Consider the following 23,637-nt stretch of genomic DNA (forward strand, 5'->3'; position numbering starts at 1 on the left):
TAAAAAGATTGCAAGGAGTCACACGGGCAACAAAGAGAACAAGAGGCGTGTTTACATTGAATCCTCTGTCTGTTAGTAGTGGCAATACAATTGGCAAGAGTTCCCTTAGGCCCCCATATACCTGCAAATCACTTTAACCCTGGACTTTCCTTGGAAAGGGTTTAGAATTAGGGTTTATAGGGTTAGTTCTAGGCTTTAATCCCGGCGGGGGGGGGGGGGGGGTTGATGGTTAGGCTTTGGGTATACTTATCCTATGGTATACTTTTGTATACCCATATAGCATACTTTGTATATTCTACCTGAGGAAAGAAATTTGGGGTGGGGGCCTTAAGGAACTCTTTCTGTACAATTTCGACTCTGTCGGATTTATAAGATAATACCTTGTTCACGACATGATTATAGTGAACTAGTTGAGAATTGAGGTGATCACAAATTTATGTAAGGTTCAAGATGAAGCAAAATGAATAGCACTGCATGGGCCGGAATGCACAGTACAGATCAAGTATGTAACATCTCTACAGTGAGACTGATGTTCACATGATGCTGCACAGGAGTATGTTCAGGATATCGGGATTATCGTTCAACAACGTTATTGTGTTTATGCAGTTGATAACAACAGCATAAATTATCATACATATACCGCTGTATTCAAACGGAAGGCAGAGCAGTCCACCCACTTCCATCTGTGAGATTCAAGATTCATATATAAAACAGGTATGATCCAGTAACTGATCTTCACTTGTTATTGTTATGATCAGACACTCAAGCTTAACCCTTTGAGCGCTGTAATTTTCTCCTGCCAAAATTTTAATGCAACATTTTACCAATTTTTATTAATTTTTCTGTAATTTTTTGATAATTTTGGACCAAATGGACATCACATTTATTTGCTATAGCTTTTTCTCAAAATTTTGGCAAAAATCAGAGAAAAATTGACTGGGGTTTATTTTATAATGGGTATAAATAGACTTTGGCGCTCAAAGGGTTAATAAAAAAAAATTCACTCAAAAGTCTCAGTTATGATACAAAAATGATACATTTCTACGAAATTTAATTTTGAACCTTCTACTAACAGGGTTGATGACATATGAAAACACATTTGAATTCCGGTACTGTTTAAAAAAAGCACATTTATGATAGAAAGAGGTCAAAACATTGAAAAGTCAGTCTAGGTGAAAATGTTACACTGAAACCGGAAGGAAACAATTTCCACAAAATATAGTTTGCAACATTTAAAAACAGTCAAAAATTCATATGACCTCTTCCTGACCCCGGTTGGATGCGCAACTGACTTATGTACATGCTTGAATCAAAATATAATTTAAGAATGGCTTTCCAATTGCCAGTTTAAAATGTAAAATCTCAATTGATCAATGATTTGCCTTTAATCAATGTAAAAACACTTACAAGGGTATTTGGATATTGGATGAGAAGGAAAAAATTCAATAAATGGCAGTATGAAAGATGGGCTGAAGACCACACAGAAAATTCTTCTGTTCTTTACATAAACTATACATCATACGGTCTTTACTTTAATTTCAATGAACCTATATTTTAGACAGTTGCAATATAAGGCTGATACTGATTGGCTTGCATACTTCCCTAATAGATCCTGATGACCAATCACCAGCCACTTCATACAATTGATGTAGCAAATCAGCATATTTTTAATTTGATTGGACGAAATTAATGTGGCAACTTTTTTAATGTTTCACTTGATTGGACAATGCAATGGAAACTGCATTAACAATACAATTTGACAGCTCCTCTGTTTTGAGAAATAAAGTGTAAAAAGGTAAGTGTTCATGCAGAATCAGGGATTCAAACAGCATTGTATGTATATCAGATCCGGCTGGTTCCTTCACGGAATAGGAAACAAAATATTCAATACTATAAATATGTTGTATAAGCAAATCTAGAAAATTCTATTGACAACTCTTCACTGGCAATGCAATTGTTCAATAGTTTGATGCCGACTGAGTTTATTGTCTGACAGACAATCAACAGGAGATATCCAGTGGCTACAAGGTACTCTTTAACAGTCAGCAGACTACATCCCTTTGCACAGAAATCTATGAATAAACTCACCTGGAACTTGCTAATTAATAATTCATTTTAAAAATCTTACATAAAATGTGATCAGAGCTGGCACCGAGTATTGATGTCAAACAAAGGTCAAAGGTCACTGTTCCACTGCACATCCTATCTAGGTTTTCCTTTGGAACCCTTAATAGCGCTGTTCATGGTTGCAGGTTTGTTACTAAATACAGCTGCACATGCGTGACGACAGACACTGCTACAAGAAATTTGGACAAATTTTGTCAGTGCTGCATGCCTGGCTGTTGTTGCAGCTTGTAGTCTGAGCTGTTAATGTCTTTTCTTGTGTTTGTCATAACATTGGCAGTCATCTACTATATTTGTATTTTCATCGCTCTTGCATGAGGACAAATATTTATTTTTGCATATTAAAGAGAGAACAAAGACACCATTTGCCAACAGCTCTACTGCATTTTTATAATACCAACATCAGTATTATTAGCTCTTCATCTGCCAAATTTTGGTCTAATCTGATTATTTATAAGGGCTTGGACTTTTAAGGTTGGACTTGTAAGCAGGAAAATGTTGGGGGGGAGGGGTGGCATTGGGTGGTGGGGGAGTGGAAGGGTTTACATGTAAAATGAAGTGATTGGAAAGTAGACTTCAATGTTACATGTTGTGACCTCTGTTTAACAAGAATAATGAGATTTTAGAGTCCCTCTGTCTCGATAGCAATGTTATGCCAATTTTCTTGCATCTTCCGGACCTCTGTGCCGATAGCATGCCATATTAATCAGGAGAGTATACTTTACCAAAGTCTTCTATCTTGAGATCAACATCACTGATCCCACTATTCAGTTTTGCGTGTCAAAATCAGTGGTACTGCAGCAAAAAGGGTTCAACATATTTTTCCCTTCAAGTCAACTGCACGCCAATGCAAATGTTTGATATTGAATAAGCCAAATTGTTTGATCTGTTTACCCAATTCCCTGCAGACAGGTACATAATCGCCACTGAGAACAATTGATTTGGACCAAACCATTGTGGTGAAAGGGTTACATTTTGTGAGGGAATCACTTCTCTTTTTGCATTTTCTTCATGATTCCCCTCAACTTAAGATAAACTCCTGAGGCCGGCTTCACATTCTCATGTGGTTTGTAAGGTGATATACCCAATGCAAAGTTCTTGGCATCTGGGATGCCTTTGAGGCTTTTCCTGGAAGCAGAATCCACCTTTCTGGTAGGGGTACTTGAGACAGACTGTGATGATTCCTGACCTCCATTCTTACCCTCTTCCTGAATTTCACTTGTGGTGTCCATGGAATTGAGTTTGAGTGTACTTTGATCATTTGCTCTTCCATTGGAAATGTTTTCTGATCTTTCAGCAGTTGCCTCAGAAGGATCCTGCAAGATCTCTTCGCTGTCAGTCCTCTCTGGGAGATTGTCATCAGTTTTTCTTTCATCAATCTCTGCTTCAGATACACTGTATTCCCCATCACTGGTCACTGATAATGCTCCTAGAGTAGTTGCTTCATCTTCTTCAACTGAGATGCCGTCATCTTCTCCAGTGCCCTGGCTCTCATCGGCCGTGACTGATTCCGCATCCACAGTACTGTCCCCTGCGTCCTCCAGCGCGGCTAAAAGCATCTTCTGCTTCTCTTCCAGTTCGGCGAGTTCCGGGGTGGTACACCTGGAGTTCTGCCCACTGTTGCTGGCACTGTTGATTGAAAACACCTTCTCGTTGTCACTCTCCGTGAGCTGTTGAGCCGATGCCCGATTTGGTGTTTGCCGTCCTGGTGTGCTCGGCGGCGTGTCGGAGGGGAGAGGGGGAGGGGTGCTTGCTGGCGTGTCTGGAGGCAGTGGAGGTTTAAACATAAGACCTGCTGAATCTTCACCTGTGAAGAGCAAGAATAACTATGTGATTTCTGGAATGGGATCAGTTATCAACAACAAGTAAAGACTGATAGAGGATAATTTTCACAGAACTCTTTTAAACCATCTCTGAAAACATGATTTAATCAATGAAATAAATGTTTTATAAAATCTTTTAATCTTTCATCCACTCGCTTTTAAAGGTCCAGTTTTGTATATGGTTTTTAATTTTTTCATGTGTTTAATAGTATTGAAGTCATATACAGTGTAATATCAGAATGTAGTTTTTTTGTAGTTTTACATTTCAAATGAGTTAATAGATGAATAAACAATACCTATCACTCTTGATATGTAAGAATACATTTAAGGCCATTATTAGTACGCTACCATTCTATATAGGAGAGCGCCCTCTTTTGTCCAGAAGATGTACATGTTCCTTTTAGACTACCTAACCTGGTGAGCGTGAATAACAGGACAAAATGGCAAAAAATCATGCTAGTGACCTTATAATATTTCTTTCAGAAGTTTTTATGAATCAAAACAACCAAAATTATATTTTTTCACTGAAAAATCGACAGTTATTTTTATTTTGAAAGATCAGTAGAGAATAATTAACAATTGTAGCTCTGACATAATATCAGTAAGCTAAAGGGTCAAATCTCAGGTCTAACAAAATTCACCTTTTTTCGTCACTTTTTGCTGTTTAGTAAGAAAATTTGCATGGTGACCCCAACTTTTTTTGCTTCTAAATCAAAGAACACTGTCTGTTTGATAGATATTGCTGTACTTTTTAACATTTTGAAAATTATTTTGTGCATTTATATGAAGTTTATATTTTTAAAAAAGACTAATTTTACAGTTAAATGATAAATTTAAGGTCTAATATTTAATTTTTAAGACAGGACATCAAAAATTTTAGTTGATTGTCCTAATGCAGCTGTCCTGGCGATGCAAAAATGGTTTTCACACTGGGATCTCTTAATCGTTTGCGATAAAATGAAGATTCTGCTGGTAAGTGCAAATTCCGCAAAATGGGAGATTTAGTGGTTTTCTGTCAATATTGGCATGTGTTTTTTCAAAAATTTTGCATGGGTACCCCATATTTTTTTCATATCTTTGCAATGTACTCATAAAGATTATTTCAGAAAAGTCAACTTCAAGAATGTCCCAACATTTTTTGGAATGATAGCGTACCTCCTTAAACATTACTGCCCTACATTGTAGATCAAGATGTTATCTTGTAGCAGTAACCTTGATCTATCATATGTTTTGAAGTTTTTCAGATGTTTATGTCTAGTTATGCATTCTTACTATTCTCATGCATCAAAATCGTCCTACGATTTAGGCCATATTTTGTTCTAAAGAGGAAAAAAAATCACATCATTTTTGCATTAACATACTACTCACAAGTGCTTGGGTTGTGACGGATTTAACAAAATTCCAAAAAAATGTTAATGAGAAATTTGTAAAAAAAGAAATCAGCAAAGAGCTTAAGGATGTACGATCGGTAAAATTAAAAGTAATGTCATTTTTCTAAATTGTCAATTTTTGGATACTCCTTTGTAAGTATTATCAAAATGTGTGATAAAATATAGGGGTCACCGCGCTCGTTTGTGAGATAAATGACCATAAATTTTGCCATTTGTGAGAAAAAATGCTGAGTCAGCATTTTTTCTCCAATGCATTTTCTATGGACGAAATAATTCAATGCTGTTTATCTCAAAATTTAGCGCGGTGACCATAATTTTATTTGATCAGTATTTATTTATTTCTCTAGACTGAGCTTTGTGCAAATTTTCATGAAAATGACAATAGTAGAAATTGATTTTCCAGCAAATTTCAATGTAATCGTATGGGAAGTGACAAATTCCACGCGCGCGTCCTGCTCGTACATCCTTAATAATGAAATACCGGTATAGATATGTACAATAAACAGAACCATGAACTCACTGCCATCTGATTCTATTTCCATCTCTGGCTCAAATCTTGCATTTAGTTTTTGTTTCTTCCATGGCCTGTGTTTTTCTTTGTCTTCGTCAGTACGCCCCCTTTTCCGTGCCTCATTGCTGGCTGGACTGAAGTACAGTTGAAGCACCTCTTTGCTTTGGTGCTGTCGCATAGGCGGCATGTTCAAGCGTGCAGACTCCTGTGGATGTTGGAAGGTGAGAATATGTTGTATGAATAGATTGATGGTTTATGAATTTTGGAAAGTACATTTCAATGACAAATTTCAATGTGGGGCCCGGTAGGATGTACACCTTAATATGGCAGTCTTGTCAACTTTGGAGCCATTGGTTGATGTAACAAGTACCCTGGGGAGTCAATGCCATTTTCATGAGCTGTACAAGGTTTTGAATGTGTATACACAGCAAATAAGTCGGTGTTCGGTAAGGTTGTGTCCGGTGAAACTCAAAAAGCTCATGGGTGGTAGACAAAATTTCATAGGCAGTATTTTTCTCTCACAGATTCTCTCTCACAAATAAAAAGAGATAACCCTCTAATAGTAATGAATTGATGATGTAATGAACTATCAGTGTTTCAATGAACTATCAATGATTCAATGAACTACCAATGATTCAATGAACTACCAATGATTCAATGAACTATCAATGATTCAATGAACTATCAATGATTCAATGAACTATCAATGATTCAATGAACTATCAATGTTTCAATGAACTACCAATGATTCAATGAACTACCAATGATTCAATGAACTACCAATGATTCAATGAACTATCAATGATTCAATGAACTATCAATGATTCAATGAACTATCAATGTTTCAATGAACTACCAATGATTCAATGAACTACCAATGATTCAATGAACTACCAATGATTCAATGAACTACCAATGTTTCAATGAACTATCAATGATTCAATAAACTATCAATGTTTCTATGAACTACCAATGTTTCAATGAACTATCAATGATTCAATAAACTATCAATGATTCTATGAACTACCAATGATTCAATGAACTACCAATGATTCAATGAACTACCAATGATTCAATGAACTATCAATGATTCAATGAACTATTAATGATTCAATGAACTATCAATGTTTCAATGAATACAACACATGTGCACACATTCACATAATAACACATTTAGGGTAAGACTGGGGACTGATATATGGTCCCTCAATCCTTCCGCGAATACACAGAGTAGACCACTCTCCAGGATGTTGCAATCAAAATACTACACCTAACAGCATAACAAATTTGGTTTCTTTTTATTGAACTGGTCCTTGTGAAAAGATCTACAGTCAATGCTGATAACAATGGGTTATTGGGCAATGCATGCTGATGAATGAGTTAAAATATGTGGCTATCATGTTTCTTACATCAACAAGACCTGGAGTGAGGGGAACATTGAATCCTGGAAACTCAATGATTTTATGTGGATCGTAGAGTGTCCTCTTCTCCTGATCTGATATTTCTCCAGTTTCCAACTCATCACCAGTATCAGTGGTTGCTGAAGCACAAAACAAATTGGAAGAAAAATTACAAAATTATCCACACAAAACAAAAAAGAGCAAGGCACAGAATCACTACTGAAGTGAGGTGGAGTTCTTGAACACAGTAATATATAGACCATCATTATTCCTCTGCTGCAGAACAATTCAAACCGATGGCCTTAAAGCTAGTCTAAGTATGCCCATATATGATCAAAGGAGCGTTAATTGCTATTCAAAATGCCCATGTGAGGGCGCTGTTTTTAAAAAGCGGCCTGTGATTGGTTAGATTTTCTCTTTCCATGGTAACTGTGGCAAAATTGGAACAGGTGACAGTATACCCTTATTGCACAGGTATATTGTGACAATGGCTTCCAAAGTGCAGACCGTTGTGGTAGAATGTGGCTTTATAGGTACAAATGTTCAGACTCTCAAAACCTTCACAGTACATACGGTATTTGTTCTACCATTTAGGGAAGCTCATTTTGAAGCTCATGGTGTAAATAAAGGTTTCATAAGCTTATTTTTGTGAAAATAGAAAATTTAATTTCCCTTCATAGAGTTAACACAACTGTGGCTGCCATTTTGAATTTGACGAGTCAATAAATGTTGGGTAATTTGTTTCCCCAGTGCCACATTTTGCACAGTGACCCCTGATTTCTATCCTTGATTTCAAAAGTGCATTTTTAAAGTTTCCTCAAAGCAAGTTCAAGCAAAAAAGTCATTTATTTTCAAGGTGTGTACTAACCTTTAAGTGTTTTTATTCAGGTCCTGCAGTAAGCCTGATCAAAAGCATTTTGTATGGCCATTACATTTTGTACACGCACACTTCAAACACATACAACTCCCTTTCTTATTTGAGTATCAGGCACTTAAAGCTCCATAAGCTGTATCTTATGGCTATTTTTTCAGAACTTTTGTTTTGTGGTTTCCCTACACTTTCTGCATTGAATCCCTAAACTGTAATTTAATTCCAAGTATTTAGCATATCAACACAAACAATATGAGTATAATCTACATTGTTATTGTTGAAAATTATATTCAAGTCCGGACTAGAATTTATTTGTAAACAATAAATAATGATCACTACACACATACAAGCTGTGTTGACAAAAAGAATACTCGAAATTTCAGCGTGACAAACGGATTAGGGTCAGACATGGTAGTTGATATACAGAAGCAGAATACTGAAAAACTTGCCACAAGGTACAGCTTATGTCCCTTTAAGTGGCATAAAAATTACTGTGAGTTGCTAGACTGAGTTTTTAAGATTTTTTTGTGTGTGATAACAAAATAACGCTGATTACCTTTTCCTTCATGGTTGTACATGGTAAGTCCCGATGACTCGATTTCGGCGTCTTTGAGATAACCAGGCGGGTAGCCATGCAACCTCATATGATAGATGTAAGGTGGTAATTGATGCTTGCCGATACCAAGGGCCTCCCTCAGGGCATCGCTGGCACAATGCAAGGATGAGAAAGATGGAGAATGAGAGACACATGACAGTGATTGAGAGATAATGTGTACATGGTAACCAGAGTGGAATTAGAAACTATACAGTGTACACTTTTAGAATGTAGAATAGACCCTTTTCATAAGTCTAGCGCCCTCCTGTGGCCACTGTGAATTTAAAGTCAAAGTGAGGCCACTGGGGAAACCCTCCAGCCCCTGCCCAGGGTTTTCCCCAGTGGCCTCGCTTTGACTTCCAATTCACAGTGGCCGCAGGAGGGCACTAGACTTATGAAAAGGGTCAATGGTTGATCTGGGCTGGTAGAATGATCTATGCAAGTTAATATTCTCTGTTGATAACGATGACATCATATGGTTTACATACACAATACCCATTTATACACTTTGAAGAAATAAATTAAATTACTTAGGAAATTGATAATTAGTAGTTTTGAACTGTTCATGTTGACAAATGCTAGAAAGATTTAATCTATCTTATATCTCTGTACTACTACCATTGTACAGACATATTTTAATGAAATTCAAACTTCGTCTTTTGAAAAGTAGAGGATGACCGGCTGATTAAGCTTTTCAAAAATCTCATCAATGCTTTTACATTTCAATAACTTGAATAAGCAAGATCTGTTGAATACAAACACATAACAGTGGGATTGATAAATCTGCCTGTGCAATTTACAAAGGAGTTTGATTTAGAGAGGTCGTTTGCACGGTGGCCATGGCAAGGGAAGCAGGATTTGGCTTCACCATGGTTTTCTTCACTGGTTTTCCTATTTGACATAGTTTAACCCTCTCATCCCTAATTCCTAATGCGCTGGTCCAACATCACCACATAAACAACAGAGTTTGACCAAGTCATTGTGGTTAAGTGGTTCAAAATTTGTACTGTACAGCCAGCTATTTTGATAGTAACTAGCTAATTTGATTTGTAGCAAACATTTAACAATTATCCAGCCAAGTCCGTATGTTACCATCAGCTCAATTTTTTTCAAACCAGTGAGGAATAGGATGTCTCATGCGCATGAATTGCAATTTAACATAAATATTTGAAAGCCCTGAAAACAAGGATACTGTAGCATGTTTTTTACTGACTAAACCTGCTACAACATATCATTCCAAGAAGGTGAAAATATGTATGGTTTTGGCTCAATAACACTTTTCACTGACTTGGCAGATGGGTTAGTGATACTGCCTGGCAGGATAACGGTCAATCAAATGTTTATGTTTTTTCTTAAAAGAACCCTCAAGAAAATACTCTTTCAAGACATTTACCTGACGAATCCAGGCTTGACATTGGGAAACTTTTTTGCCAGCTCTTCACCATCTTTATGATAGCGATTGGACCTTGGCGAGGTGCCAAACTGTTCCATAAACAGCTGTCTGTTCTGGCTTATTCTGACAAGATCCCGGGGCTGGAAAAGCAATGTTGACATTCAACTATGGATTGACCTTTCGTGAAAATGACACAACACTGGATCATGACGAGGGAATCAAAGTTGATGACATAAATCTGGTCAGCAAATATAAACTGGAAAGTTAATTGACAATGTGTTGTGCTTTTGGTTTAACATGAACTCAATAGATGACCTACTTTTGGTATAATTTCATCAATACATGGTATTTACATTATCAAAGTTATGGTGTTTGTATACTCAGAAAGTGAGGGCACAGCTACAGAGGAATGTAGTCTGAATAAGACACTGTGAGGTGACTTGAAGAGTTACAATTTTCTTTTGGCATTTTGAACATAGGAAACTAGTTGCTCATGTTTTTTGAAGTCTTAAACTTTGGACAATGCCATGTGTCTTTTAGAGTTGAAATATTTACAATGTTTGAGAATGAGTAAAAAGATTTTTCTCTCCACTAGGGGCCTTGTATGATTGAAGCATGGATACAGCAAACAAAACTCAGAGTGCAAAGGGGGAGGAGTTTGAGGTACTTAGAGGTTATATTGTGATTATCACGTTAAAATTCACACTAACTTCAAGCCAAGTTTGTGCCATGGACACCATTAACATGCATTATATGAGACTGAAAGATTCGGTTGTGTATGGGTCTCCTCCAATTCCAACCCAACAAACAATTGAAGGCACAGTATAGGGTGCCATACTAGTAGCACGTTTCTGAAAACTAAAATGAAGTTTAGCCTAATATTCAAATACTGTAGTTACAAAGTCTTGGCACATACATGTAATAACAAGAACTATGATCATTCACTCTGGGAGCCATGAGGGCGCTGTCCTTTTCACCAATATGCTGTCAATAAACTCCACCATAGAATATGATTGGTTCCAACAAGATTTTGTGGGAGAATGGATGTTCAGTACTGCCCCTTCAGTCGTAGTTTGGGTCGGAGTTGGTTGAAAACCACAAATCTGAATCTTTCAGTTTACCATAATGTTGGCAAATTCAGTAACCAATATGCTTTTGTCTTGCAATGCTTTCACAAAAACCTGTCAGCAATTTATTAAACTTCTAACAACCTATTTAAGCATTGTATTATGTCTTGAGGAAGTTTACAACATAGCTTTCTAGTTTGTATTTTTTGTTCAGGGGTTGGGAAGGGGTGTTAAATCAGATGAAATACATCAAAGTTTCACTTGGCATGCACATGTTCTAAGTATCAACTGTCCTGTAATGGAGTCATTTTAGATGAAATATTGTCTTCTGAATGGCTGATTACCACGAACACAACTCACCTTGTTGCATTCCCTCAAAGAGTGATCTTCACTGCCACAATTAAAACATGTCGCTTTTGCTTTTCTGTGAAATAAAATGAACACCAAGTAAGTACAGTACAGGCAAATGAAAATATGACAAGAACTGTGATTTTCTTGTTTTGATTTAGCAATTTGTGATTGCGTTTCATCCATGAGGCTAGCATATAGTGAAGCAGGGTGTGATTTTTATGTCATCATAAGAATTTGAGTCAATGAAAGTGAATACATTGGAAATTACGATTTGAACCTGAATAAGGTTCTGTCTGCAAAGATTTGTTGGCTGACAGCTTTCTACTCACGTTTTTTTCTTTGGTTTAGAGCCATCATCTTCCAGCGGCAGAGATTCCATAAACACTTGCTGGTAACTAGCTCTGATTCAGGAAAATAATATTGCCAATTGTTCAGTTTTACAAGTCTGTGAGGCCTGTGGACTGCCAGTCACATTTATATGGAGTGACACTGGGTAAACATGAACAGAGGTGTGTTGTGTTTGACTTTAAAAGTTCACACTTTTTGACAATCAATACACATTTACTTCAGTCTTTTTCACTCTCACATTCATCCGAGGGTAACATCTTTCTTATAAAGGCACTCGTCTCACTTCAAGTATAGAAAGATGAGTGTGTTTTTTGCTTTAACCATTGTCTTTTTTAATCAGGATTAACAATCACGGCTTATCGTGTAAAAAGTTTGGTATTATAAAAACTAATTACCTATAATTTACGAACATGAATTCTAAACAGCCACTACTACCTACTCTTTACTCTTTTTTGCAGAAACATTAATTTTCTTTCTCTGTAAAACAAGACGGTGACAAAATAAGAACTTCAAAATAAGGCCAAACAAGAGTTTGAGTGTCAAAAAATCAAACTCTGACATGCATCCTACAGTAATCTGCTAACTGCCCTTAATGTGGAAACACTGATGAGAAACATGAACTCTTTGAACAGTGAGTGATTCAAGGCAAGAGGGTAAACAATTATCATGTCACTCCTTGACCTTCAATCTAACTGATGATGAAAACCTCTTCTGGTTATATGATTCAAATTCACGTTATCGTTGAATAATAATCACAGAGCCACAATCATAACTACTGATGTTACGTGAACACCGAGCCCCTCTTCGTGACTGGAAACTCTATTTGTCCAGCATGAAAGATGTACACTCCATAAATTGAAAATCTGATTAGGATACACTGGTACCTCCCAGCCAGTGAGCTGTGGGTTGAAATCTATGAGGGGTCTTCCAAGCTGGTCAATGCAGAAGCCGTTGTAGTATTGCACATTACTGATTGCTGTGAACGCTTGCCTGGTCTTCACCACGGAAGACTGTGTGCTCTTTTGGTCCTTTTCCAGTACAACTGCCGAATTCTGGAAACAAGAATGCCAAGATGATGTGATATGTATATTGTACATGGCTTGTTGTACATGCCTTAGAAATAAAAATGTAACATTTTGCTCCTAGTATCCAAGGGTAACTTTCAAGTATTTTCTTTCAAAACCCAAAAGAAATATTTTGGGGTCACCTTGAAAAGCAAATTGCTTTAAATCTAATAATTTGAAATTTTGAGTTGCTATTTTTTGCCGTTGCAACAGTTTAGTAAAACTTTAATGTTTCATCATCTTAAAAGAAATATGACAAAAAATGTATTTCTTTTGTCTTTCATAACAAGTTTACACAAACTATTGATGGGCAAATAATTGCCAAAATTGAGTTAAAATTTCTGTAGTGCAGACACACTCTGGCTTGTGGAGGCATTTGTGTATCTTCATGAAAAATAGATGTAAAAGGTGTCATTTTTTGTCTTGTTTTTTTGTTTTTTAATGTGTATTGGGCCAGAAGATTGAGGTGAGTTTTGCATACCAGCATTGATAACTTTTGAAGTAAAAATGAGAGTTGACAGTGTTGCATCATTCAAAGGAATATTACCTGAGGATGGGCCTGCATTTTCTCTGACTTAATCTCATCTTGTGAGAGCTCCTGATCTTGACTTGACAGCCGTATCATCAAATCTTCAAGTTCTTGGTGGTGTTTTCTGTAATGAAAAGACCAGATTAAGGTAGAATGCACTTCCGGGCAGATATTTGGACTCTCAAATTTTTACAATTTTTTTCTCTTCTTCTACTTGTTGGGCCTCATTTTAAAGCTCTTAGAGTAAGAAATTTTTTTACAGTCTTAGTTTTCAAAAATTGAACTATTTATATTGTCAATAGAGTTAACACATGGATGGATTGGTGGCCATTTTGAATTTCAAATACCAGTAAATGTCAGTTAATTTGTTTCTCTAGAACCAAACCCCTGATTTTTATTTTTGATTTGGTTAGAGAATGGTTGAAAGTTTCATTTAGGAAAGTTTGAGCAAAACTTTTTACTCTTTCATTTTGGATGCACATACTACCTTAATTTATGATTGTCTTCAATGAGCATAAATTTGACAACAAATATGCTACTTCAAAAAAGAAAAGTTTCCATTTCCAGACTGAGATTGTTCATGTTGCTTATGTACATGTACCACAGGGTGTCTGCTTTGCCAGCATCCAGGTGTACACAAAGGTGAAGTCTGCGTGACAGTATTACCAGAGTTCAAGGACACTTACTTGATGAGGTCATTGTTCATGAAGATGATTTGAGCCACTGGTCCATCGCGATTGGCATTCTTAATTGCCATGTTACTGCAAGGTTATAATAAAAGTGATGTAATTATTTAGACCTCTACTTGACCATATTTTCCTGATAAATGTTTAGTTTATGTTTCAGTAAGGTTACATTTGAATCAGTAGTAGAGTTTTCATATGCTTACCCATGAAAGGCTATTTTAACCTTTTAACATAGTCAGGCCATTGCCAGCAAGTTTGTGTGTTAATACACCAGGGTATTACGAATCAAATTATTTGTTTATATGAGTATGCAAATTTAAATTTCATGTTTGTTTAACAAGAAATATATTTTGCATACTCATTTAAACAAATAATTTGATTGTTAAACAAACATGAAATTTAAATTTGCACATCAACATTTAAAATGCTTAGTCTTTCTTTCCAGTTTCTTGTGATCAGCTGAATACAGGAATTGGCCCTTGAAATGTGGAATGCGATGTAAAACCATGCTGATCAACAACTAGAACTCAATCATAGTTTCAATTCCTTCATCCAAGTCACTTTTAAATACTGTGATGAGAGATAATAGTCTACTTCAAAAGACGGCATAATTAGTATTCCTTGATTTGACAAAACCATTCACAGGATTTCACTTTTCTCCAGTCTAGTGCGTATGCTTACAATACAGGCTTGATGAAAAGTTCAACAACAGCATAATGTCATACTACGGATCTTTTATGTTGTGTTTCTAAGTTATAAACTTCCCTTTTTTTGATAGAAATGTTTACATAAAGCCCTTTATTGCCAAAGTTTCCCATTTGCTTGATGTGCTCATGTGTTGTCTTTGTTCTCTCAGAAGATAGTATATAAAAATATAAATGATTAGCGTCCAATTACCTGTTCTTGATTAGTAATCGTAGTTTCTGTTTTAACTGCAGATGTATGGAAAGTTAAGGATCACTGGTTGGTAGAGCTAGCTATATGTAACTTTTGACTTCTACATACACCTTGCAAAACACACAACTCTCTTGCAGTTGCTTTGATTGAAGGTAGTCAGCTGATAATTGTTACTGAGCTTTCCCAATCTAAGTATCACTTGTGGAAGACCTGGGTATCCCTTGGTGTGACAAACTCTCTGGCAGTTACCAAGCTACATTGACCTTCAAATGGCATTGTGTTTTTGTCACATCTTTTTTAATTTAAACATGTTATTTTTTATACTAAAGGCCAATGTGGGATCTTGCAACTGTGTGCAGGTTGATCAAAAGGCTTTAGAGTTTTTGCAGAAGTTTGCAATTCAATTGGCTGAATGAATGTCACAAGTCATTGGTACTCTTGCAACATGAGCTTAAAATCATATGGACACATCTGTAAACTGTTGAGTTTATAGCATGGCACAAGAGTGGGCCCCGCCTTCCTTCTTGTGAGTTCTGAGAACAGCATCTGTCAGAATGATTCCGTATGGAGTGACTCATCTCAAAATCAGTAACTGTCTTCAAATATTGCATTATTAGGGCCATGCTGAGAAGCAATCCCTTTTTGCCATTTCTACACATAATTGCAGTATCAAGTATTGACTGTTGGAATGAGTAACATATTCAGCAAATTTATCAAAATAGATACAACAGTACAGAGTGACAAAGCTGCTGTCTCTGGTCCTTATTCTTACAAATTTTGTATAATTTGTCACAATGAGAAGTCACTAATGTTTGTTGCTACCCTTGAAAAATATGATGAAGCTTAAAGCTGCAATTTTCAATCCCAGGTTCTCGCATTAGAGGAGTTCTCCTCCCAGTCAAACACTTGGCCAGTACGATGTTTGATTTCTGTAACATTAATTACACAAACTGATCTCAACCTTTTGTCACCTTTTGCTAATCCTGCAAACAGAGTTTATACGAGTATTTGATTGACGGTCAGTTCAAATCGCCAATGGTCTTTGATTCCCCACCAACAACGCTCAAATTTCCTAAAAAATAGTCTTCCAGTCGTGTTAGAATTTGAATATAACCACCGAGTTCGATCGGCAGCAGCTTTACACTGACCGCTTGGCACTCTGTCTGCATTTTTGTGGCTGGAAAAAAGCTAAAAAGTGGCATTTTCTTGAGCGTGTGCCTATGTGTTGCCTGTTTGGTGTCCACTTACACAATGAATGCCGCCATAGCTTCATACCCTTTTAAAGGGAGGCTCCGCCTTTAAGTAGACAGAAGAGTTACAGAAAGTGATGACAGCTGCTTTCATTGATGGCAAGCCAACTCCAGAGAGGGTATTATACCACGCTTATCAAATCATGCACTGCACTTTTGATACTTCCATAGTTCCACGAGTATATACTAATTTGTAATTTCATGAAGCTAATCCTTCCTTTTTTAAGCTCCATGATAATTCACACTTCATGAGTTTGTGTTTTCAACAGATTTTAAAGCCATTGAAACAATTGTCTCTCTAGTTAATACAATTATGGTACTAATCTGCTTTATGGTAAACTGTGGAGGTAGCATACACACAGAAGTATTCACAACCACAGGTTTTGTGGAGGGACCATGTCACAGCTAGGCGGACATTAAAGTGGACGATGTGCCATTTTGCAAAACGATGACTTTGTTCCTAAAACTACACTGTGATTTACACAACAATATAGGTAGATCCTTTGGTTGATGCAAATGTTTTGGAGCATTAGAACACGGGGTAGTAGTGGTTTGTGATTACAGCATGGATGTAACTTTTTTGGCTGCGTCCATGATCACAGCAAAGGCAGAAACCGTATCCACGGGTCCACTTCAGGAAAATCCTCCCATTGTTTGTTTATTTTTTATTGTTTCTTTGACCCGTGGCACATCAAAATTTATGTGTGCCAGTTCAACATGATCAATTATTAGTCCAATGATCTACATTTATCCACGGAGCTAATCTAGCACCATGGTTTATCTATGGACGTAATCTATTTTTTAAGGTACATGGTTTATCTGGCATTGTCTGATTTATTCTATGCATGGAGGTAGTAGTACCTCCATGTTCTATGCAGCTATGTCACGGTTTGTGAGGGCATGGTCGAGGTAGTAGAGAGAGCTCTCCAAACTACCTCAATGGTATGGTCAATGGTGAATAGGGTACAATGCACCTGGATCTAGCTCCATGAATGCACCATCATGGCATTACCAGTGCGGCAAAATCAAACTTGAAGCGCCACACTAGCATGCACTTCCGGTTAACGTGAACCCGGCGTGTTTTGCAGCCTGGGGTCACACAACACAACACAACACAATAGTTGTACAAAAATAGATACCACTATTATGAACAAATAGGGAAATTCAAGATGGCACAAATCTTAGTGACCCTTTCTGGAATAATGCAAAGGGCGTAGATCATAGGCCTAGGCTAAATTACTCTCGCACAGATAGAGTGTCTACAGTTCAAACATGGTGATAGAGGGACCGTGGTTCAAAATACGCGAACGAATGGTCAAAGGATATTCTCCTGCCGAAGTCGGCAAATTTCTTCCTCATATTCCTTTCTCTCACTTTTGAGTTGATCTTCTCCTCCGTCTGATTCTTCACTGCTTGACTGGTGACCATTTCCAAACTCTTCAAACAAAGAATTGTCGCCAAAGAAATCGCTTTGCGTACTGTCAGCCATCTTGGATGACATTCGACAGTTTACTACTTTACGGTCGTCGTGAAAAATAAGCTGTTCATTGCGTCGGATAGCTTAGGTCTTAGATCAATTTCAACTTATTTTCTATTTTTGCTCATTAAAAGCACAAATTGGCGCATAACAAAAAAATGGTGCCTATTTTCCTATAGCTGCTGATTTTGCGACTTACCGTAAAACAAACTAATTTGCGATGTTCAAACTGAAGCTGATTCTGAAGCTGACCAAAAGAGAAAGCTTATACCATTTACCCATTTACACACTGTCGATCGACAATGTATGTGCACTGTCCCCAGTGAGTGTTAGCGATCGCAATGGAAGACTTCGACAACGAAGAACATAAGTCCCAATGCAGTTTTCTATCACTTCCGACACTTCCTGTCGGTTCGAGAAAGCTAAGATACTTGTATCTCCTTCCACCTTCGTCGGCAACGTTGCAGTGCGCAGGAGAGAAGGCAAGTAAATTATTGTGATAATGTCATCAATGATGATTTGATCGGCTTACTTACAACTTTGGCAAGTTGCACAGAGCTGTTATTACTGCCATCCCGTACACGACAACTTTCCCCGAGATTTTGGATGGTGGGGAAAGGTGAACCTTTCATCCAAAAAATTAGTTTCTTAATCAGGTTCATGTGTCTCTTTCTTTTCATGCTAGGTTGATGCTATCCCACTATTTCTTGCAACAGATGTCATCACAGGCAGTTCAATAAGTTCCAATAACCAGCCCAGAGCCCATGCCAGATTTGCCAAGACAGGTTTGGCAACAAAACTGACTTTCCAGGAAGGTAATCACATATGTTTCGGTCTGCCTGATTATGAAATAAATAAATTACAGTTCATACAGAATTCTGCTGCTCGGCTGGTAGCCAGGATTAGGGTGAGGGATAGGTGTCACATGACTCCTGTCCTGCAGGCTCTTCACTGGCTACCAGTGGAGCAGCGAATTCAATTCAAACTTCTTTGTCTCACATTTAAAATTATCCATTGTAATACAGCGCCGCGTTACCTCACTGAACTAATAACTATCAGGATGCCAGTACGTGAAAACATGAGGAGTAATTCCAGTGTATCGCTAGTTCAGCCAAAAATTAAGACGATTAAGAGTTATGGCGATAGAGCTTTCTCAGTGTGTGCTCCTAAGTTGTGGAATAAACTACCAGAGGCCATTAGATCAACCAACATTTTTAATAATTTTAAATCGCAGGTTAAAACTTACCTTTTTAAAACAGCTTTTTAGACTTTTTATTGACAAAATGTTTTTTTTTAAATTTTAAATTGTTTTACCTTTGTGTATATTTTTAGACTAGTGAACAGATGCATTGTATGTATTTTATTGTGTTGTGTAACTGTTTTTTCTGATTTTAACTGTACAGCGTATAGAGATGGTGTATTTCTATGTTATACGCTTTAGAAGAATAAATTATTATTATTATTATTATGTTGGTTGCAGTGATCTCCCCAGGATTTTCTGATAGAGTGGCGGCTAATTTGCATAACAATAAATGTAATTGTTATGGTAATGAGTTTCTATTGTTTACCAAAAATTATAGAGTGGCGGCCACCACTCTATAATAGCTCTGGGGAGAACACTGGGTCGTCTCAGTAAAGTCAGGCTAGACAGCCTAGATTTGTTTTCAGCGGTATTTTAGGTTTAATCATAATGATTATGTTCATAGGGACTGTGTTATGTTTAAAACTTAATGCTTTTCAGGTGTGACATATATATCTGATGGAATTATTTTAAATTAATGGTTATTGTATAATAGTGTAAAGAGTATCTATAAGGAGACTGTCTACTTTCATCATGTGTACCAAAAATCAACAGTATGATTATTAGCTTATCAAACAAATCTTGTAAACAATTCCGACAAATGATAAATTATTAATATTTCATGGTTCATCGTCAGAATCAGGTAATGGTCTTCACATTAAGTGAAACTAAAATCCTCATGTAATTATGTATACAAATGACCTATTTGATATTAAGCTGCATGAAAAAGTGTTGAAATATGCCAAAAAGATTTGTTGCACTTTCCAGTCACATACGCTTGTAATTTACTAATATCAATAACTAGCTCTTTGCTGAGTATGGTTTTCTCAATACATCATTTTGTCCAAATATTTTCATTCAAACCCTTCATATACCAAAAAAACTGAAAACCCAGAGACCTTGTCAAGAATACTGCCATAAAGTGATGCCAGTCTTACTCTTGTCAATGAGTATTTACTTTGATGCAAATTTTGATGTTGTCATTCTTGTTAAAAATCACAACTGACTGTCCCTCTGATTTCAGGTATCAAGTTGTATGGTATTCATGGCATAGCGAAAGGAGTTTGGTTTTATAGTGTCCAAGGGGTCATGAGAGTTGCTTTTGAACATCTTGGAAAAGAAGAACAGCTAGCATGTATGACAAACTTACAAGTAAGTGATCTATAGAATGTTTATGACACAAGACTATCTGTATTGCTCTGTGAAGTAGTAGTAATTGGACAGGAAAAGCTTTTCTCAGTCATTTGAATTCCAAATTGTCAGGATATTGATGGAGATGCAAATGTTGGTAGAGATAGCAATTTTACTCGAAAGTTAGGACAACATACAAGAAACGGCCACAATGGATTTTCTTTGTCTCAAAAATTTACTGAGTGACATTATATCAATAATTATTGAAACATTAAGCCTTTTGTCAACTTTTGTCTTTGCAATTTTCTCTCAGGAACTGTGGAAGGCAAGATACAACGATCCATCACTTAGGGTGTCCTATGCAGTAACTCTTGACATTCCTGAAGACAATGAACATTCTGTTGGAACTGGCTTTTCAACTGAAGAGTGCCTGGCTGCACACAAGAAACAAAATGCTGTACAAACCAAAGAAAGTATGCATGCATCGATGCCAGATGCGGTTTTATTGTCAAAAAGTTTTAGATGCCATAGTTATCAAATTCAACATTGTACAGTGACAGTTCAAGAGACACTTTACTCAGATAGAGACCAAAGTAATGATCAAGAATCGTGTAATATTACTGAAAATAAACTGCTTGAGGAGGTATCTGAACTACTTACCAAGTCTTCATCGAGCAATGCGAGTCACCCTGCAACAGCTGCAATTCTGAAATCGATCGTTGAAATTCGTAAAATTGAATCAAGACTGCTCAATGGAGTGATGGACTTTGAACATTTCCCGTGGAAACTGATCCGTGACTATGAACAGGGCCTGGTCACATTCAGTGAGAACTTACCTCATGATTTTACAGTGGACATGGTGCATAACCTGTCTCTGGATGTAGTGTGTGCTTGGCTGGGTGGCAAGTTTAAAAAGATGACCACCTCCATCAGCAATAACGTCGACAAGTTCAAAGCCGACCACATCAGCTGTATTGACAACCTCCCCCCGGCAGAACAACTCATAGATGCACTTTTTCCACGATCCATGAAGATACTTTTCGCGACATGGATTGGTATCAAGGACAATGAGAGTCAGCAGCCAGGAGATCTGTCGGGCAATGTTGCTGACAGAGCCAGTGCTTCAAGCAAGACTAAAACACCTCAGCAACAGTCACAGCCAAGGCAGAGGTTCAGTCGTTACCCATTAGTCCAGCTGATCTTGGAATTTGCAAACCAGACTCTCATATCTGGAACCGCTCATGTTCTCTATTCTAGATTGATACAGGTGTAAAAGTATTGTCATCAGCTTGCTTATTCAACAGACTCTGGTTTTGAGTTAAATGTTCTTCACCATTTACAAGCAGTTATTTGTAGTGATTTCTTGTCCCCCTAATTGAACATGCAAATATTTCCAGTGATTCAGCTCATCAGTATGAGTGTGTTATGTCCATAGTTATTCTTGACATATCACAGACTTATCACAGACTTATCAACCCGAAGCACAAAATGCCTTCTAGACGGATTGTGTGATTTGTTATTTGAATCACTGTACAGAAACATGCAATACATTTTGTTTTGTGAGCAATCTTGTTGGGCCTCCTGAAGTGAGTTGTGTAATAAGCTTGATATCTTGGTGGATCATGGATAAAATTTACATCTCAAAACAGAACCTTATCTGAGACCTGCCAATCAGAGTGAATTGTGTCTCTGTAAAATACATGATGTGGCCTGAGTTTATCCACGGCACTTTCAACTCGACTTGACCCAAGCACTACCTCATTACTGCTGTTGTCCAGCTGGAATTTTAAGAAAATGTGAGTGACTGCACATATGTTGACAGACTTTAAGAAATGAAGGCGTCAGAACTGTACAGTTTGAAATCAGGAGGACACACCCACTTCTGAACTGTTGACAGCTGCTTGTGCTGTTGTTGCCTGTGATAGCCAGTGCAGTTTGAACGTTTTGCTGGCATGCCTTCAGCTCTCAGTTGTGGGGACAAGCATATTTCATTACACCTTCAATGGAATTTGTTTTTAAATTGTCATATAAAAAATGAGATAATCAGACATAACAAAATAGTGACAACATCACTGTTCGCTCCCATATAGTTATCAAAACAAGTCAACAATTGTATGAAACATGGACATACATATACAGACAGACTGACATACACAGACTGGCACAGAGTGATGACATTGACCCCAAGTGTGCCTTGGCCCATGGAGAGTGATAAAGATATAACAAACAGCTGAATGTAATGATAAAATAGTTAAGTTTAGGCCTATACAGGCACTGAGAGTGAATATGTTACAGCAATTTGATTAGTTTCTTTTCCTTTTCTACTTCTGTGATAATATTTAAGACAATCAATCTGCAAGGCAGTTTATGTATTGACAAATATGTTATCTTTTACAAGCACACAGTAAACTGCTTCTTGATTTTTCATTTACAATATTTGACATTGACTGAAATACATAACATGCAACCAATGTTTACACTTTGCCCATACACCAGATACATGGAGAAATTCAACATACAATAATCAACTCAGAAACCCTACAGGGAAAAGTAAACATTGTTTTCTTCCAGAACAGCTGTGCATCCACATCTGGAACAACTTACAAACAACTACACAAGGATGATGACACAAGAGCTAAAGTTAAACTGTGGTAAACTTGACTACTTTTTTCAAATCCTTACCTAACTTGACATCTCAAACTAAAATACACTGCATGGTTAATTGTGCACAAAAATACATCGGGGTGGACCATTTGATAAGGGACAGTGTCTGGAAGATCGATGAGGTATTATCTTTTTTATCCGATCCATTGTACATTTTTTTTCTCCACTCTCCCACCTTTTCTTTTGTCAAACCTCTGGCTGAATTTTTGATCGGCATTTGTTTGGAAATTTTTCAAAATCTGCCAGGATTTTTTTACTGCATTTCAACACCAAATACAGTTTACCATATCAAATGCTTACTAAATCACCACATTATATACTCTTAGTTCCAGTAGGTATAAAATTACAAAAAAAATCTTAAAAATACAAAATGAAAGATATTCCGGTAAAACTGACAGTTTCGCAAAGTTGCCCCAAAAATTCAAAATTCCGGATTTCAACTTAATTTTAGTATCTTATTAACAAAAAACCCTAAGAACCGGTTTACTAAATATCAAGCAATCAGACTGGTAAATTTTGAGAAACAAATTTTTGACCAAAAATGAGAAAAATTGGCCCCCCAAAATACAAAATTGCAGATTTCATCCTAATTTTAAATATTAACATAAACCCTAGGAACCTCAGCACTAGATATCAAAGCTACCAGATCAGAAGTTTTAGCAGAAAAATTTTTTGACCAAAAAAGGCAAAAATTGCCCCCAAATAAAAAAAAAAATTGCCAGTTTCAACATACCTTCAAGACATTATATTGAGATTAATCTTAGA

General features: G+C 36.9%; 2 protein-coding genes across 2 annotated transcripts; one reads left to right on the top strand and one right to left on the bottom strand.

Annotated features, from left to right (window-relative positions):
* Positions 1 to 1,017: 1,017 nt before the first annotated feature.
* LOC139145079 (zinc finger CCHC domain-containing protein 8-like) lies at positions 1,018 to 17,805 on the bottom strand. The gene is made up of 12 exons (XM_070716025.1): positions 17,627 to 17,805; positions 15,051 to 15,093; positions 14,154 to 14,228; positions 13,486 to 13,591; positions 12,751 to 12,926; positions 11,856 to 11,921; positions 11,536 to 11,599; positions 10,109 to 10,248; positions 8,677 to 8,825; positions 7,259 to 7,389; positions 5,859 to 6,054; positions 1,018 to 3,931 (listed from the first exon to the last, which is right to left on the bottom strand). The coding sequence occupies exons 1-12, from the start codon at positions 17,799 to 17,801 to the stop codon at positions 3,111 to 3,113; spliced, it is 2,142 nt and encodes a 713-aa protein (XP_070572126.1). The 5' UTR covers positions 17,802 to 17,805; the 3' UTR covers positions 1,018 to 3,110.
* A 215-nt stretch (positions 17,806 to 18,020) lies between these two features.
* Positions 18,021 to 23,219, top strand: LOC139145080 (uncharacterized). Its single transcript, XM_070716027.1, has 4 exons — positions 18,021 to 18,259; positions 18,463 to 18,592; positions 20,102 to 20,229; positions 20,522 to 23,219. The coding sequence occupies exons 1-4, from the start codon at positions 18,119 to 18,121 to the stop codon at positions 21,479 to 21,481; spliced, it is 1,359 nt and encodes a 452-aa protein (XP_070572128.1). The 5' UTR covers positions 18,021 to 18,118; the 3' UTR covers positions 21,482 to 23,219.
* The last annotated feature ends 418 nt before the right edge of the window (positions 23,220 to 23,637 follow it).

This window comes from Ptychodera flava, chromosome 12 (assembly GCF_041260155.1).
Source record: "Ptychodera flava strain L36383 chromosome 12, AS_Pfla_20210202, whole genome shotgun sequence".
Classification (NCBI taxonomy): Eukaryota; Metazoa; Hemichordata; class Enteropneusta; family Ptychoderidae; genus Ptychodera; species Ptychodera flava.